At 40.5% G+C, this 15,140-nt stretch overlaps 1 protein-coding gene across 2 annotated transcripts in view; it reads left to right on the top strand.

Moving 5' to 3' along the window:
• Positions 1–15,140, top strand: part of CHN2 (chimerin 2) — a 284,844-nt gene that overhangs the window by 170,366 nt on the left and 99,338 nt on the right. For both annotated transcript variants that reach the window (XM_080818303.1, XM_080818304.1), the window contains 2 exons: positions 10,621–10,652; positions 14,684–14,797. In XM_080818303.1, coding sequence (XP_080674429.1) covers positions 10,621–10,652; positions 14,684–14,797 — 146 coding nt within the window. The remainder of the gene's footprint in view (positions 1–10,620; positions 10,653–14,683; positions 14,798–15,140) is intronic.

The raw sequence follows: 15,140 nt of genomic DNA on the forward strand, positions 1-15,140 counted from the left end.
AAGTGAAATCCTGCAGTATTTGTCTTTCTCTGTCTGACTTATCTAACAAAGTACCCTCTAGGTTATTGTCGCAAATGGCAAGATCCCATTCTTTTTTATGACTAATATTTCACTGTGTATATATAATAGATACATTGTGTGTGTGTGTGTGTGTGTGTGTGTGTGTGTGTGTGTGTATCACACAGGAAATAACAAGCATTGCCAAGGATATGGAGAAAAAGGAACCCTCATCCACTATTGGTGGGAATGCAACCTGGTGTAGTCACTGTGAAAAACAGAATGGAGGTTCCTCAAAAAATTAAAATTAGAATTACCATACAATCCAGGAATTCCACTACTCGGTATTTACTCAAAGTATGTAAAAACACTAATTTGAAAAGATACATGTACCCCTATATTTATTGCAGCACTATTTACAATAACCAAGATTGGAGCAGCCCAAGTGTCCATCGACTGATGAATGGATAAAAAAGATGTGGTGTATATACACAACGGGATGTTACTCAGCCATAGAAAGAATGGAATCTTGCCATTTGCAACAATGTGGATGGATCTAGGAGGTGTAATGATAGGTGAAATAAGTCAGTCAGAGAGACGGATACCATATGATTTCACTCATATGTGGAATTTAATAAATAAAACAAACAAACAAACAAATACTATTAAGTATAGAAAACTGGTGGCTGCCAGAGGAGAGGTGGGTGGCGGATAGGTGAAATAGAGGAAAGGGATCAAGAGTACATGTATTGTGATGAGCACTGAATGGTGTACAGAGTTGCTGAATCATTATATTGTACACCTGTAACTAATATAACACTGCATGTTAATTATACTTGAAAAATAAATAAATGAGAAAGACAGTTTCCCTCTTATTTTTAAGATCAGTGAGATTTTGCCAGGTTAAGGCATAGATGGGTTGGAGAGCAAGTATTAGAATTCCAAGCAGAGGAAATATCCTGTCCAAAGAATGATCGGAATGTATGACCAAACAGGATGTGTTTCAGAAACTAGAAGGATCTCTGTGGCAGGAACATAAAGAATTGGGAAGAAGGATGTGGAGGGGAAGAGTGTGTGTGTTGCTCAGGACATATTTTGGATACACAAGCTAGACCATGCTAGGAAAATCCTGTCTGCCATTCATTTATTCATTCAACAAATGAGCACCAACCATGTGTCAGCTCTGTCCTAGACTCTGGGGATAATAGCAATAAGCAAAACATAAAAGTTTCTATCCTTGTGTAGTTCCCACTTGAAAGAGAAAGATTGGCAATAAACACGCAAGTAAAATACATAAATACATAAAATACATAGTATCTCAGATGAAGACAAGTGTCATGGGAAAAATGATACAGAAAAAAGAGAAGGAGTATGCCAAGGTGAAGAGGTACCACTTTTAAGTAGGGTGGTTTGGGATGTACTCACTGAGTTGTGTAGGTTTGACTGCTTGGCAATGGGGAGCCAGTGAAGAATTCTGAGCAGAGAACTTGATGAGATTTGCATTTTCTGACTTTAGTCTGAAAGACAGATTGGAGGTGGTAAAAGCATAGACAGAAAAACCTGTAAGAAGACTATTTCAGTGGTTCGGGTGAATAGATAGCACAATGGACATGGAAATAAAGAGAAAATTTCAAGAGTAAGGAATTCCATACCATGGGCAGGATTTAGTGGTATATATAGTACACATGGGACTGGGAGAGAGGAAGGAATCTGGGATGTCAGTTTCGAGCTTGGGCACTAGGTAGTTGGTTCTCTGGTGGTACCATTCAGAGGGATGAAGAGTAAAGGCAGTTGGCTATGACATGTGATAAAAGATCTGCTCCTAACAGTCAGTTTATGCAGGTCTCCAGAATGGGCACTTTAAGGAGTCTAAGAATTTGGGGGTCAACCTACTTATTTATTTTAGCAGAATCAATGTTTTTCCTGAGTGCATCACCTCTGTTGTCTCCTGGACAAATCCCCTCCTTTCGGTGTTAAAAAAAAAAAAAAAAAAAAAAAAAGACTATGGACTTTAGCATCTATCTATGTTGGTTTGGATCTCCTCTCCATACCACACTAGGTGGTCTTCAAGTAATCCAGCCATATGGGCTTTTCTCTCTTCATCGGCAAAAAGGGACTATCAATTGTGTGACTTGCCTTTTGGGACAACTGTAGCACACATACTGAAGCTCCTCCTCTGATCCTCCCAAGCCCTAAGTCAGTGTCAGTAGGTCTGAACCTGAACAAGGCCAGAGCTGGGGACAAAGGGCTAATGTGCGAGGTGGGATATTTGAATGTGTGTGTCTGGTTGTTGTTGCCCTGCCATTATTTTTCAAATCCAAACACAGCTACTTTGGGTAATTCACCCTCGTCTTTTATGATGAATATTTTGTATGGTTGCTTATATAATGAAACTTCAGGACACCACTGAGGCATTGGACAGCCAGCCATTCAGCTCCCCGGGGCAGAGTTCCTCTGTGACCGAGGGATCCATGTGTGGTGTGAGTTTTGTTTCCAACCCAGTGATCAGGGCAGAGTTTCAAAGGAACATGCTGTGAGGCATGAAATCCCATAGCAGTAAGGGATTTAAACATTAGTTCACATGTATGCGTAGCATGGATGGTTACTCCCAAGAAATAAATTTTTTTCTTAATGTTTTCTGTATTTCACGTCGTTTACAATTTTTTCAAAGGGGAAGGGGAGTTTCCTTCTTTATCTTACTAAGATATTGGTCTGTTCAGTTTGGTATTTACCTGAGCTATTTCTCTGAGTAGTTGGAAGTATCAGTCTTTTCTTAAAAACTACTGTTATAAATGATCAGTGTTCTCATAAGTAAATATCTCCTCTTATCTTCCTTTTAATTCACTTTATGTTTTTAAAGTATTGATTGCTTGTTTATATTTTGGTCCAGTAAATTTTTTTGAATAACCTTTCTTGGGAATGCTCAAGGTTTCAAAGTTCCTTTTTGTCTAAAACAGGGTTTCTCAGGCTCATCACCATGAATGTTCTGGCTAGGATAATTCTTTGTTGTAGAAGGGGGTGAGGGCTATTCTGTGCATGCAGGATTTTACCAACATCCCTGGACTCTACCCACTACGGGCCAGTAGCACTCTTCACTCATGACAATCAAAACTATCTCCAGACATTGCCAGATATCCGCTGGGGAACAAAAACATCACCCACCCTCCCAGTTGAGAATCCCTCATCTAAGAAAGTTCTTTTGCTTCTTATTTGTTCTAATATTATCACCGATTTTTACATCACAATTCCTGGAAAAATCTGAAGAAAAAAAAAGAGACAGAAAACAAACCAAATGATGGGAACTGCTCTGGTCCCGAGCACCCCTAATCTCATATACTGTGTACGTCTATAAATTAGCAGAATATTTACACCAGGTTATTAAAGTGCTTGACTTGGATCTACTTACAGAACTTTGGAAAGCCATTGGTAACCTTTTAAGGAGGTTTATTACAGAAAGACCGGCCAGTAGATATTTTTATAATACATTGAAATCAAGACAGGAAAAAATTTGCCCCACCAGTGCCCCATCAGAATTCTAGAAGCCTTAAAGTAATGCCATAAGGAGAAAGAAGGCCTTCGATTCTAGATGAAAAGAAACAGGAGATTTTAAAGTTTGCTCAATTTTCATTCTATACTATGCACTTTGACTACAAGAGTATAAATCTCAGTACTCACATTTTCTTTCTGTCCTTTTCAATAGGGAACTTTGATTTTTAATTAGAAGGGAATTATCCATATTTATTTTTTATGAATAAAATTGCCAATATCACCAATATAAATCCTCCCATCAAAGCCTTTTCTTCTGAACTTGATCTGTATCTCAAAAAATTCAGCAGTCTAACTGCCCCGTGTAGGAGGTTGCTAAATTGGGTTCTAAAATTATTTCTATTAAGTAAAAACTTAACATATACCAGCTGCTGAGGGATTATAAAAGCTTTGTTTTCTCAATAATTGGAAACCTTGTTTACAGAGGACTCACAATATCCTTTAAATGTCTTTGTGTTGAATATAAAAGAACTTGTGTTTATCTAGGCAATGATAATCTGACTATAAAGAAAACTCATTTAAGGATTATGCTTCCTGTCTCTCACCATGCAGCTGTCACCCTACTGTTCTTTCAAGCTTTGCAAAATGCTGAGAATTACTCCTTAAAATTAGGAGAATAAATTGGAAAACAAACCAGGTAGCTGGAAATACATAAAATTTTAAATTACAGGGGAACAGTTAAGAGACCCAAAGTATCACTACATGTAGGTAAATTTATGACAAATTCTCGTTCGTTAACTCATTGACAGAACTCCGTTCTTTCCAAAGAGATTTTAGAGTGTTCGATCCTGGCAGAGTACAGTCAAGAACAATTCAGATAATCCACTATCTAACCAAAGTGGAGAATTGTGTGCCGGCCTACAAAGGCATCAGCATTGGTTGGTATATTCTCCAAGGAAGATGGGAATCATGGTCGTTCAAGGTGTCTGTGCTGGGTCTGAAGCCCCTTACTAGCTCCGTGACCTCAGGCTGGTTATTTAGCAGCTGCCGACAAAATAATAGCACTCACTTACCTCATAGGGTTGTTGGGGGACTTCAGTGAGATACACATGTGAAAGCATAAAGACAGTTGCTTGGCACAGGGTAGGTACTGCGTAAATGCTAACCTGTTACCACAGTGTTCCCAGCCCTACAGTTCTTTACATGCATTATCTCACCTGAGCTTTATTAAAATAGTACATTTTTATAACTCCGATTTTATTGGAAATTGAGGAAAATGAGATGCAAAGCAGTTTAATAACCTACTCAGGGTCACATGGCAATTGAATTGACACCAGGCCTCTGCCTTCATAATCTTTGCCTCATTCTGCAAACATGTAATGAGCACAGGCATCCTTTGCTCTCCAAACACTCGCTATCGGAATATCTGCTACAATAACTCAACAGAAAGTTTTAGCCAAAATCATTCTCCCGGCTAAAAACCTGCGATTAACAAGTTCTCATCTGCTACGATGAGTTCTCATGTGCACGGCAGCTTCTCAGACTTTCCTGTGCGCATGACTCCCCTTCCGAAATGGAGATGCTGCATTTCTAACAAGCTCCAAGGTGAGATCCGTGCTGCTGGTCCCAGGATCACACTATGAGGAGAAGGGAGCTAGGAGTTGGAAAGGGACTTCTCGAGTATCTCTGTTGTCCTGATTGACCTGGTTTTGTGTTTAAGCACATTGCACATGATATCCATAATTCTCTCCACTTTTTCCCCGAGGGATTAGCCCTTTGGTATTTGTTGAGGCCAGATACCAGGGAGCACTGCCAATGCGGGTCTAACCCAGATAGTCTTATATTTTTTTTTTTATAGTACCTGCTCAGTATAGGATAATGAGGTTCCTTCCTATTCTCTTCAGCAGTGGATACACACCAATATACCTGTTAATTACTCCCTTAAGTGTTAAACAATTATGGAATTGGGCTTTAAATATTTTATAGTAGGCAGAAATCCTTATCAGATTGTTATATAGTTATTGAAAGGCATTTAAGTAATATTTGGGAAATCAGTACTTTTGAATAAATTACTTTTTTCTATTTAAAATAATGGGATATAGGCTCTTGCTGTTTGACACATTTTTAAGAGTGGATCAAATTCAGAGAACTACACTCTTTCTGTGCCAGACCAGAGGCAAAATCCTGGGAATGTTGTGATGATGCAGGCCAAAATTGCTGCTTTAAAAAACTCATAAAGTAGAAAAGAAATGGGCAAGTATGTATTTAAAATATAAAAAGAGCTGGGAGAGGACAGTAAAGAATGGGCCTAATGTAACCGTGTATGTTAATTCTACTTAAATTAAAAATTTAAAAATAAATAGTTAAAAAAAAAAAAAAGAATGGCCTAACTTTTCTTCCTGTGCAGGGAGGCTCTTTCTGGATACCAGAAATAGCTATTAATCATTGAACTGCTCTGTGTCCCAGCCACAGCTACAAGCATGTAGCTTGTAACGTATTTACTCATTTAATGAGGTAGGTGAACCACTTTTATTATCGTGCCCATTTTATTTTATTTTTAAAGATTTTATTTATTTGTATGACAGAGAGAGAGATCACAAGTAGGCAGAGAGGCAGGCAGAGAGAGAAGAGGAAGCAGGCTCCCAGCTGAGCAGAGAGCCCGATGTGGGGCTCGATCCCAGGACCCTGAGATCATGACCTGAGCTGAAGGCAGAGGCTTAACCCACTGAGCCACGCAGGCGCCCCTATCATGCCCATTTTAAAGATGAGAAAAACAAGGAACAGAGATAAGTACTTGCTTATGGATACACAGATTTGGCATCAAAGCCAGACAGCCTGAGTCTAGAGCCTGTCCTTCCAACTTGCACGCGATCTGCCCCTATTTTACTAAAAGGAAGCTCAGGATCTTAAAATAAGAACATATGGAAAACAGGAGACATATTGGAGAGAGCGAATTATGGAACTGTGAATAACTCTGTTTGATTGTAGCATAGGATGAATGTGGGCTATGAGACCCTTAGCAGGAAGCTGTAACATTTGCATTGACTGTAGATAAGTAGGAACACGGTGTGTGGAGGGCGTGAACAGGACAAGATGGGACTAAAACCATTTTCAGTAGTCACAGTACTGGCAATGTATTTGAGGTGTGACTATAAAGTCATAAAATAGATTTTACTTTAACACGTGTAGTATGTGAGTGTGGTCCCTTTCCAGTCCATCATCTTGGGAAGTCATGTTTTATTTCTGCTGAGGTCCCATTGCTCAGAGCGTGTTGGGAATGTCTCTTGTAAAATATCTTCAGAACAGAACATAGTGCAGATTTTATTATCTAAGGATCATGCCTCATTTTTGTCTCATATGTATTTCCTAGTTGGATCACTTCCCTTTTTACTGAATTTGGCTCTGAATAACTTCTTTCTGTTAGCTGAAATAACAGCCACTCTCAACTCAAAAAACAGATATATTATTTCCATATACTGGTGATTCAGACTTTCGTGTACACTTAAATATTATCTAGGGACTTTATCAAATAACACATCGCAGCAGCCCCCTCAGTAATTCTGGTTCAGTTGGTCTAAAGGAGGGAGTAGTAGTAGATTCCTAATCTGTAATCTTTAATAAGTATCCTGAAGTTTCTGTTTTAAATGACCAGACTTTGAGAAAGACAACTGTAGGGACGCCTGGGTGGCTCAGTTGGTTAGGCGGCTGCCTTCGGCTCAGGTCATGATCCCAGGGACCCAGGATCAAGCCCTGCATTGAGCTCCCGGCCCTGCGGGGAGTCTGCTTTTCCTTCTGCCTCTGCTCTTCCCCCCATCCCCACTCATGTTCTCTCTCTTGCTCTCGCTCACTCTCTCTAAAATAAATAAATAAAAATTCTTAAAAGAGAGAGAGAGAGACAGACAGACAGACAGCTGTAAGGATGTTCAAGAAAAAACATGGTAAGCCTTAAGAAAGTTCCAAAAGAGGAATTCCAAAATGTTATGATCAACACTGGCATCAGTGGCAAGTATTGCCTACCTTGGAGGGGATTGTTCTCCCTTACATGATGCTTATGCAGAATAAAATCTTCAATTATATTTTTAAAAAGAATCTGCATGGTTACACCACATCTACCAAATTCACCTGTGCTTCGGGAAGACCCATTTCATGTGTTTGTTTGTTCACTGATCATCTGCTCGGTGTTCTTCCATAAAGAGAGGCATTCCTTTCTGAACCAGGTAGATCATCTAAGGATCCAGTATTTTAGGGTTCAGCAATATATCTGTAAGTTATTGGGGGTTTTTTTTGTTTTGTTTTCTTAAAATGATGGGCTTCTTCCATTTCTTAGAGTTGGAGCACTAAATCCCAAGAGCGAGCATTGTAGATCCCGTTTGTTAGTCTTCTCCATGGTGACCAGGTTCACCAAGGTGAGGCGCTGTCCAACTCCAGCTCTTGCCCTGAGATAATCAGTGGCAGGAATGCTCCAGAACCAACCTTCTTTCATGTTTGGGATTTGTTATGTTTTTGTCCCTTGCTGAATCCATGTGACTCCCAAAGTTAGCCCTCTATTTTTTGATCAAGTTCTTGATTTATTTTAACAAAGATAATTTTCAGTGAGAATGTGAGAAGAGCTTCTGAGCTGCCTTTCTCTTTGTCAACTGTCTCCTGTCTTGTTCACTGAAGAGAATCTCGTACAATTGGAAACTGAAATTCAGTGCTATGTCTTCTTTAGTAAGTCCACATTTTACAGGTCGGTCCTGATTCGGCTGGTGGCTGACACAGAGCCATACCTGGGCACAGGCTTTCTCTGGGCATCGCTGGGTCGCAGTGAAGAGGTTACCAATCTATCTAGTCAGGTCCTTTATTTCTGGGAGCCCTGACACTCAGCTTGTCTGGATCTGAGGATCCAATATTAGCCGCCTTGAAAACATGTGGATGTTCTAGGATTTTTCTAGGGCCATTTAATTTAATTTAAGCTCCTGACTCGTTAAAAGCTCAGTGAAGTGTGGAGAGAGAAACTATGTTTAGAGCCCTGTGAGCAAAAAAGTTTAGGAAAAGAATGGGTTTTTGTTTGTTTTTGGTTGTTTTAATCCCAGCCCCTGTCTCTCTCGTTTTAACAAGGACAACTATATCATCTTAAACTGTTCTCTAGACAGAATCTTACTTGGTATCCCTCAAGGCACCATAAATACTGACTTTTCTATTTGGGGGCCTGTGTTAGATTTCTCAAGTTGGTTTCCTCCTGCTCCAAATGCAGAACACTCCTGAGCTCCTCAGATCTCTCCTCTCCACACCTATGAGATTATTGTTTCATTAACGATGACAGGGCGGAAGACGGAGCCCTGAATGTCGTAAGCACGCCACATATTTTTATGATTGATTAATGAACTGAAAGCAATCTGTTATCTTCTTGGGAGTCAAATTCAATGTTCATTAACTACTTACTTGTACACCAGGAGTTAGTAGTAGGTTCTATCTTCCATGCTGTCCATCTGGGAAGTCGGATGAATTATTCTTCCCTTTCAGGGAGATAAGAGGAGAGAAGTGGGGAATGGGGCTGGGAGCTTCACCCAGATTTGCAAGTGTGTTTTATGGCTCAGCCAAAAAGATAGAGATAAAGTTGTCTTTATATATAGGGAATCATTTCAAAGAAATGGACTATTGACTCTCAAAGATTGGAGAGCTACCTTACCCATCATTAATTATTTACTTCCACTGACTTTTCTAGTTTAAATTTCTTCTGTGGCATGTTGGTGTTGCAGACATATACCTACAGTATCATAAAAGTAAGAAAGAACTTTGAAAGCTAAGAGAATGATATACACGGCAAAATACTCAATTCCTATTAAAAAGCTTACCAGCATGTAGAGTGATGATACACATCAGATACACATCAGATAACGAGGTGTCTTTTACACACTTTGTGCTTCTAGTAATGATACTATTTAGATCTTCCTTTGTAAATGACACTGAGCAGACTTCAAACCTTGAAGATAAAGAGTTATGAATGCCCCCCTTGGTTCAGTGCTTTTCAAGTGTAAAATGCACAGAAGAGTGAACATATATTCAGATGTGTCTAGATGATGATTTTTATGCCAGCGAGGCTTGTCCAAGGCAGGCCTGTGAATATGTTCCTTGACTCCCCCTTTCTGAGCCTTTTCCTCTGCTCCAGGGCTCTTGACCGTCCTCTCAGATCTTCTGCATACTTTGGAGGGTGGAGGGAGCCAGGAAACTGCCCAGTACCTTAAAATTCCACGACTGTGTCTGTGAGTCCTGCTGAGAGAACTGCCCATTTAACTGTGGACAGAAATGACTATAAACGAAATGGCTGCCAGACCCCCATTCTACTCTAGTAAATAAACATAAACTTGCTGCCATAACCCTCAATGAGAATCCATAACTCAATGGGGCTCCACTATATTTTCAGTGTCCCTGGAGTTAAGATAGAAGAACAAAAGCTGAGCATGAGAATTCATGTTAATTTCTTACCAATTCTAACACCATGAACACAAAACAAAGTTCTTATGAAAGTAGATTATCATATATATGTGATAAAAATCCAACATGATAATCCCCAAGCTCAAAATGTGGTTGAAAAATATTTTCTGGGATGCTTATGATTTTTAGTCAAGTCATGAATCTTGTCCTCTGTATCTTGTACCTCTGGTGTCAAGTGAATTTCAGATCATTCACCATTTGTTTAAAAATAGGGATATTGATTTTATCTGGAAAGAGACCAAATGAAACTTGAAATCTGGGTGCATTTCTTATCTTTATTATAAATACATAATGTAACAGTTGGAAGAAGACTGAAATCAGTGCTTAAGTTTTATTCATTTTATTTTTCAGGATGATGTCTTATAATATCTTTATAAATTTCTTAATATTTTCCTTTGTTTCATATGAAAATTCTTTTATTGGGTGATGGGTTTAGGTGGAGAATGAGCCTAATGATTAGAGAAATATGATCCTACATCATCCTATCCAAGATAGAGGCATGTGTTGGCTTACTCTGTGTTTTCATGGATCTCAGATTTGGGGAATTAAAACTGTGATAAAATTACTACCAGGATTAGCTATGTTCATTTGAATAGCGTTTTTATCTCTCTGATTTTAATTCAAATGCATTATTAATATTTTTCTCTTTTTTAAATATAGGTGGAGAACAGACCAAAATATTATGGAAGAGAGTATGTATCATGCTATTCTTTGTTTTAATAATGTAATAAGTAGTCATTTTTATGTCATTTAAATATTAAATATTAAAAATCTTCTAATATATAGTCTTCATCCAATGTCTATTGTGCAAGCGTTTAATAATAAGGATAAATGCAATCAGACCCCTTTGTATTGAATTTTTTTTTTAAGACTCAGGTGCTTGGCTTCCATGAATGTGGGGGGGACGTACTTCCTGCTATAGTTTTCTCCAGTAAAGCAGCCACTGAGCCCCCTGGCAAGTATTTGAAACATAAGGTGGCCTTTTCCGTGACTGAGGCTCTGTTAGTATTTTATTTCACTTTCTACCTTGATGCTGTATAAACATTTAGTTTCAAAGATTGTAACCCACGTGGCTGAGTTCCTTACTTTCCATACTCAGTAAATGCAGTAAGAGGAAACCACCCCTTTTCCCTGCACTCTCATAAAACCAAAATAATGTTTTCTCTTGAGTTGGATAGATTAGCCAAATTGCCTCAATACCGTAATGGTAACTTCCTCCCATTTCCCGCTTAATTTCAACTCTCATTTTGTCTTACTTTCTCAGAAACCTACCGTAAAGCAAATATTCATGCTGTAGAAAGCGTTCTCAGTGTCAGGCTGTGGTGGCGTAGCTTGCAAAACACGGGCAGAACAACACACACACGGGGGTCAGGTGCACATCCCTTTCTTCCCATGTCCAACCTGGAGGGCTGATGAGCCACAGTCTCTTTCAAGTCCACGTCCCCTGCTCTCCTAGCCAACCCAAACCTTCTTCCTCTATTCCCTTCCCCATCAGAGCCTCATCTTCGTGATGAATGACCCTCTCCTGTGTCCCAGCCCAGCAGTGACTTCCTAATGGCCATGGCTGCATTTCTGAACTTTCCTTTCTAGTCTTGGGAATTCAGCCAGGGCCCTGGAATACATTCTGCCCGGGAGCGCCGGCCTCTGCTCTCGGCCATCCCCAAGTCCCTAACTTCTAACCTCGTTAGTTAGGATGCTTTTTCCTTCAGTGTCCTCATTGGAATTTTTGCTCACAGAGAACACAATTAATAAAGAAAAAGAGAAAGGAAAGCCTTCCAAATGGGACACTTTTGCACGTGATTTCCAAAAGGAACTCTATTGTGCATTTTCTTCGCTGCATCAAAATTTTGTTGAATGACCTTTTAGTTATCATTTTCCAACCCCCAGTCCATACAAACTACATAGTGAGAGGACAGCAAAGGAATATTTTCTTAACTACAGAAAAGGACCGTTTTGCATTAGAGGGAAATTAGCTTAAAAACTTCAGATTCTGTGTTTCTTTTTTTAGAAATAAAAGGCTTTTTGTTCCATTTGAAAAGGAATAAATGCTTTCTTCAGGAAACATAAATGCATTTTTTTTTCGTACTAGGATTCACAAGAAACTGTTGACAATGGATACCTTTAGAGGAAGAGAGTTTTTACTCTAATGTTTACATTTTTACCTCTTATGTGCCTTTTAACTTTTTAATTTTCCCACTGTGCATCGATATTACTTTTTTTCTTAAGACGTGAATAAATTAATACCCGCTAATTGGGGAAAATTAGAAAATATATAGGTAGAGAAGGCGGAGAACATCCTCAGCTCACCATGAAAAAATCATTGCTAACCTTCCCCCTTCCTCTCAATCCTTCCAGTGTTTTTCAATGCATGCTTTCTTTCTACAAAGAGGGGATCATAAGATATATATATCATGGATATTTTTAAACCCATGCATAAAGGGGGTGATGAGCCGCGAGCTAGATTCACAGAACTGTAATTTTCTTCTTTTGAACAATTGAGTTCAACTTGGTTCTTGACGCTTTATGTCTGCTGCTGGCTATCAGCTATACCGTGTCGAGGAAATTAAGGCTGGGCTGTTTTCAGGGTACCTGCCTTTTTGGGGTGTCTGTCCCCCGCAACAGTGACCTGGGGCAAGGGCTTCATGTCCCTGTGTCCTTCACTGTGTGTGCCTCTGTCCTGCTATGGTCATCCCCTCCCTTGCCTTGGCCCACGATCAGTTTGTGTCCTGGATAGCACCTCCTGCAAACCTCTCGTGGCACCAGCTCTGACTCCGGTGTGGGAAACTTTCCAATGCCTGGTGCCCCTTCTGCCTCCTACCATGTCCCTGTCACCACACACACATGCACACACACACACACACACACACACTCATACGCACATTCTCACACACTCATACACATGCACACACACACAGCACATATTTCTCTTTCATCCACACACATTCTCACACACATGCTCCCTCTCACACACACTCATACACATGCTCTGTCTCTCTCATACACACAGACTCATACATACACAAGATCTCTCTCTGTCTCATAAACACACTCACATACATCCTCTCCCCACACATGTCCCCCAGCCAAGTGCCTGTGAGGCTCCCTCAGGTCACTCTGCCCAGGCCGTCAGTCCAGCCCAGCTCGTACTGCATAGGAGGTATTCCCACAGGTTCCTGGGGCTCAGTGGCTACACACCCAGACAAAGCCCCAAACAGGTCTGCTCTGGCTCCGGGATCCCCATACATCCATCTGGGATCCATCGGTTCCAGTCCTGAGTCTGAGCTCTGCCCCATTTCCTCCCAGTCTCCCTCCTGCAACAACTGGGGACCCCAATCTCTTTTGGGGGCAGACAGGTTGCTTGTTTGCCACATCTGTCTTCACTACAGAAAAGTGCTGCTCCAAGATCTCTACGTTTTGGCTCTTGAGATTTAAAACCGAAATTTGGAAAGCAGAAAACCTCCTTCTCTCACCCTATCATGGCGTTAGACTTGTGGGAATTGATTTTGGAACTCAAAGCTGCAGCTTCTTCTGGCCTCTCTCCCCTAAGACAAAAGCTTCAGTCTATAAGGTCTACTTATTAAGAAGGACAGAAGGGAATTAGGAAATAAATATGCAATAGCTGTTTTTCCCCCGAGCTATTATCATACTACATTTGTCCTCACTTCATTTTCACATTCCTGGAGGAGAAGTCCAAAATTTGTCTAGCCAACTCCCACCCTCTCGCCCCCTTTCCAGGAAGGTGAAGGGATTCTTTGTCCAGAAAAACTTCTTCCCCCAAAGATCTTCAGGCTTAGGTAATCCTGGGAAGAGGGTGTTGTCCCCTCTCCCAGAACCCTTGGGTCCCACAGCAGTGGCCTCACACCCCACCCCAGCTCCGCCACCTTCCCCACCAATCCAAACAAGGATTGATCAAATCTCTCACAAGTGGCGGTAGGGGAGGAGCTGTCTTTGCTTCAAGACAACAGAGAAGGTTGCCCAGGAATCACTGTCCACTCCATAGGCCTCAGACATATGCCTCCAGAGCGAAGCAGTCATGGGCCAAGCCTGCGTTCTTCCCACATATGCTGAGTGCTGTGTTTTCTACATACCTGTGTATTATTTTTTAAATTGCAGAAAAAAAATAATGAATGTGATCTTTAAAAAAGAACAATAGATACATTTTTTTCCAAACATATCCCTAAGCAATTGCTCTCAACATTAAAAGGAATGGAAGAGTGTTGATTATAGCTGACTATTGTTTCCAGAGAATGAGCCTCTGAAATTAACAACACCCCACACCTGAAGAAAGCAAGTTGATAATCAATAGTGTTCATTAGCAATCTGGACAATACATAGTTTCTCTGTTTGAGCTGAGAGCTGAATTGGTAATTGCTTTTTTGTTATTCCCCATGGTTGAAGAAGGAGCCATAGCCTGGCCTTTTGTTTTGACTTTAGCTTTCAACTTGAGACCAAAGACAAGAGCAAAAGGCCAGCTGGACTTGGTCTCCGCCTGGTCTCCGGGTGTTCTTCATTTTCTTTTGCCTACCTGAACACTTCTCATATGTTTGGGTGCTTGCTGAGAAGTGGTTCCAACTGCATCTTTAAGATATATGGTAGTTACTCCCCTCTTCATCCCAGTGGGGGACAGTCGGCTCTGGGTGGCCCCGCCATCTTTTTTAGCCTAGCTCTTGGTGGTGCATACTTTGTGGTGTGCTGAGAACACACATGGTCTGTCTCTCCTCAGGTTTCATGGGATCATCTCCCGGGAGCAGGCAGATGAGCTTCTCGGAGGCGTGGAGGGTGCCTACATTCTCAGAGAAAGCCAACGCCAGCCAGGATGCTACACGTTAGCTCTAAGGTGAACTCAATTCCATCCATTGTTACTAGTGCTCTATAAGTGGCCTTACTTAACTTTTTTTCACATGTTTTTATTGCTGTAAAATATACGTAACATAAAATTTACCGTCTTAGCCATTTTTAAGTGTGCAATTCAGTGGCATTAAATACACTGTCAATGCTATGCATCCATCTCCACTGGGGCTTGGCAGGATTTTTTTGTCATTCCAACCAGAAACTCTGTACCCATTATCCAGTCCCTCCCCACTTCCCCTACTTATTTTTTATTTTTGCTTTGTTTACGGAGTACCACTAGCATATTAGAGGCTTATACACTTCCTAGGCCACTGATATTATCAGTAGGA

This window comes from Martes martes (genome assembly GCF_963455335.1).
Source record: "Martes martes genome assembly, chromosome: 11".
Taxonomy (NCBI): domain Eukaryota; kingdom Metazoa; phylum Chordata; class Mammalia; order Carnivora; family Mustelidae; genus Martes; species Martes martes.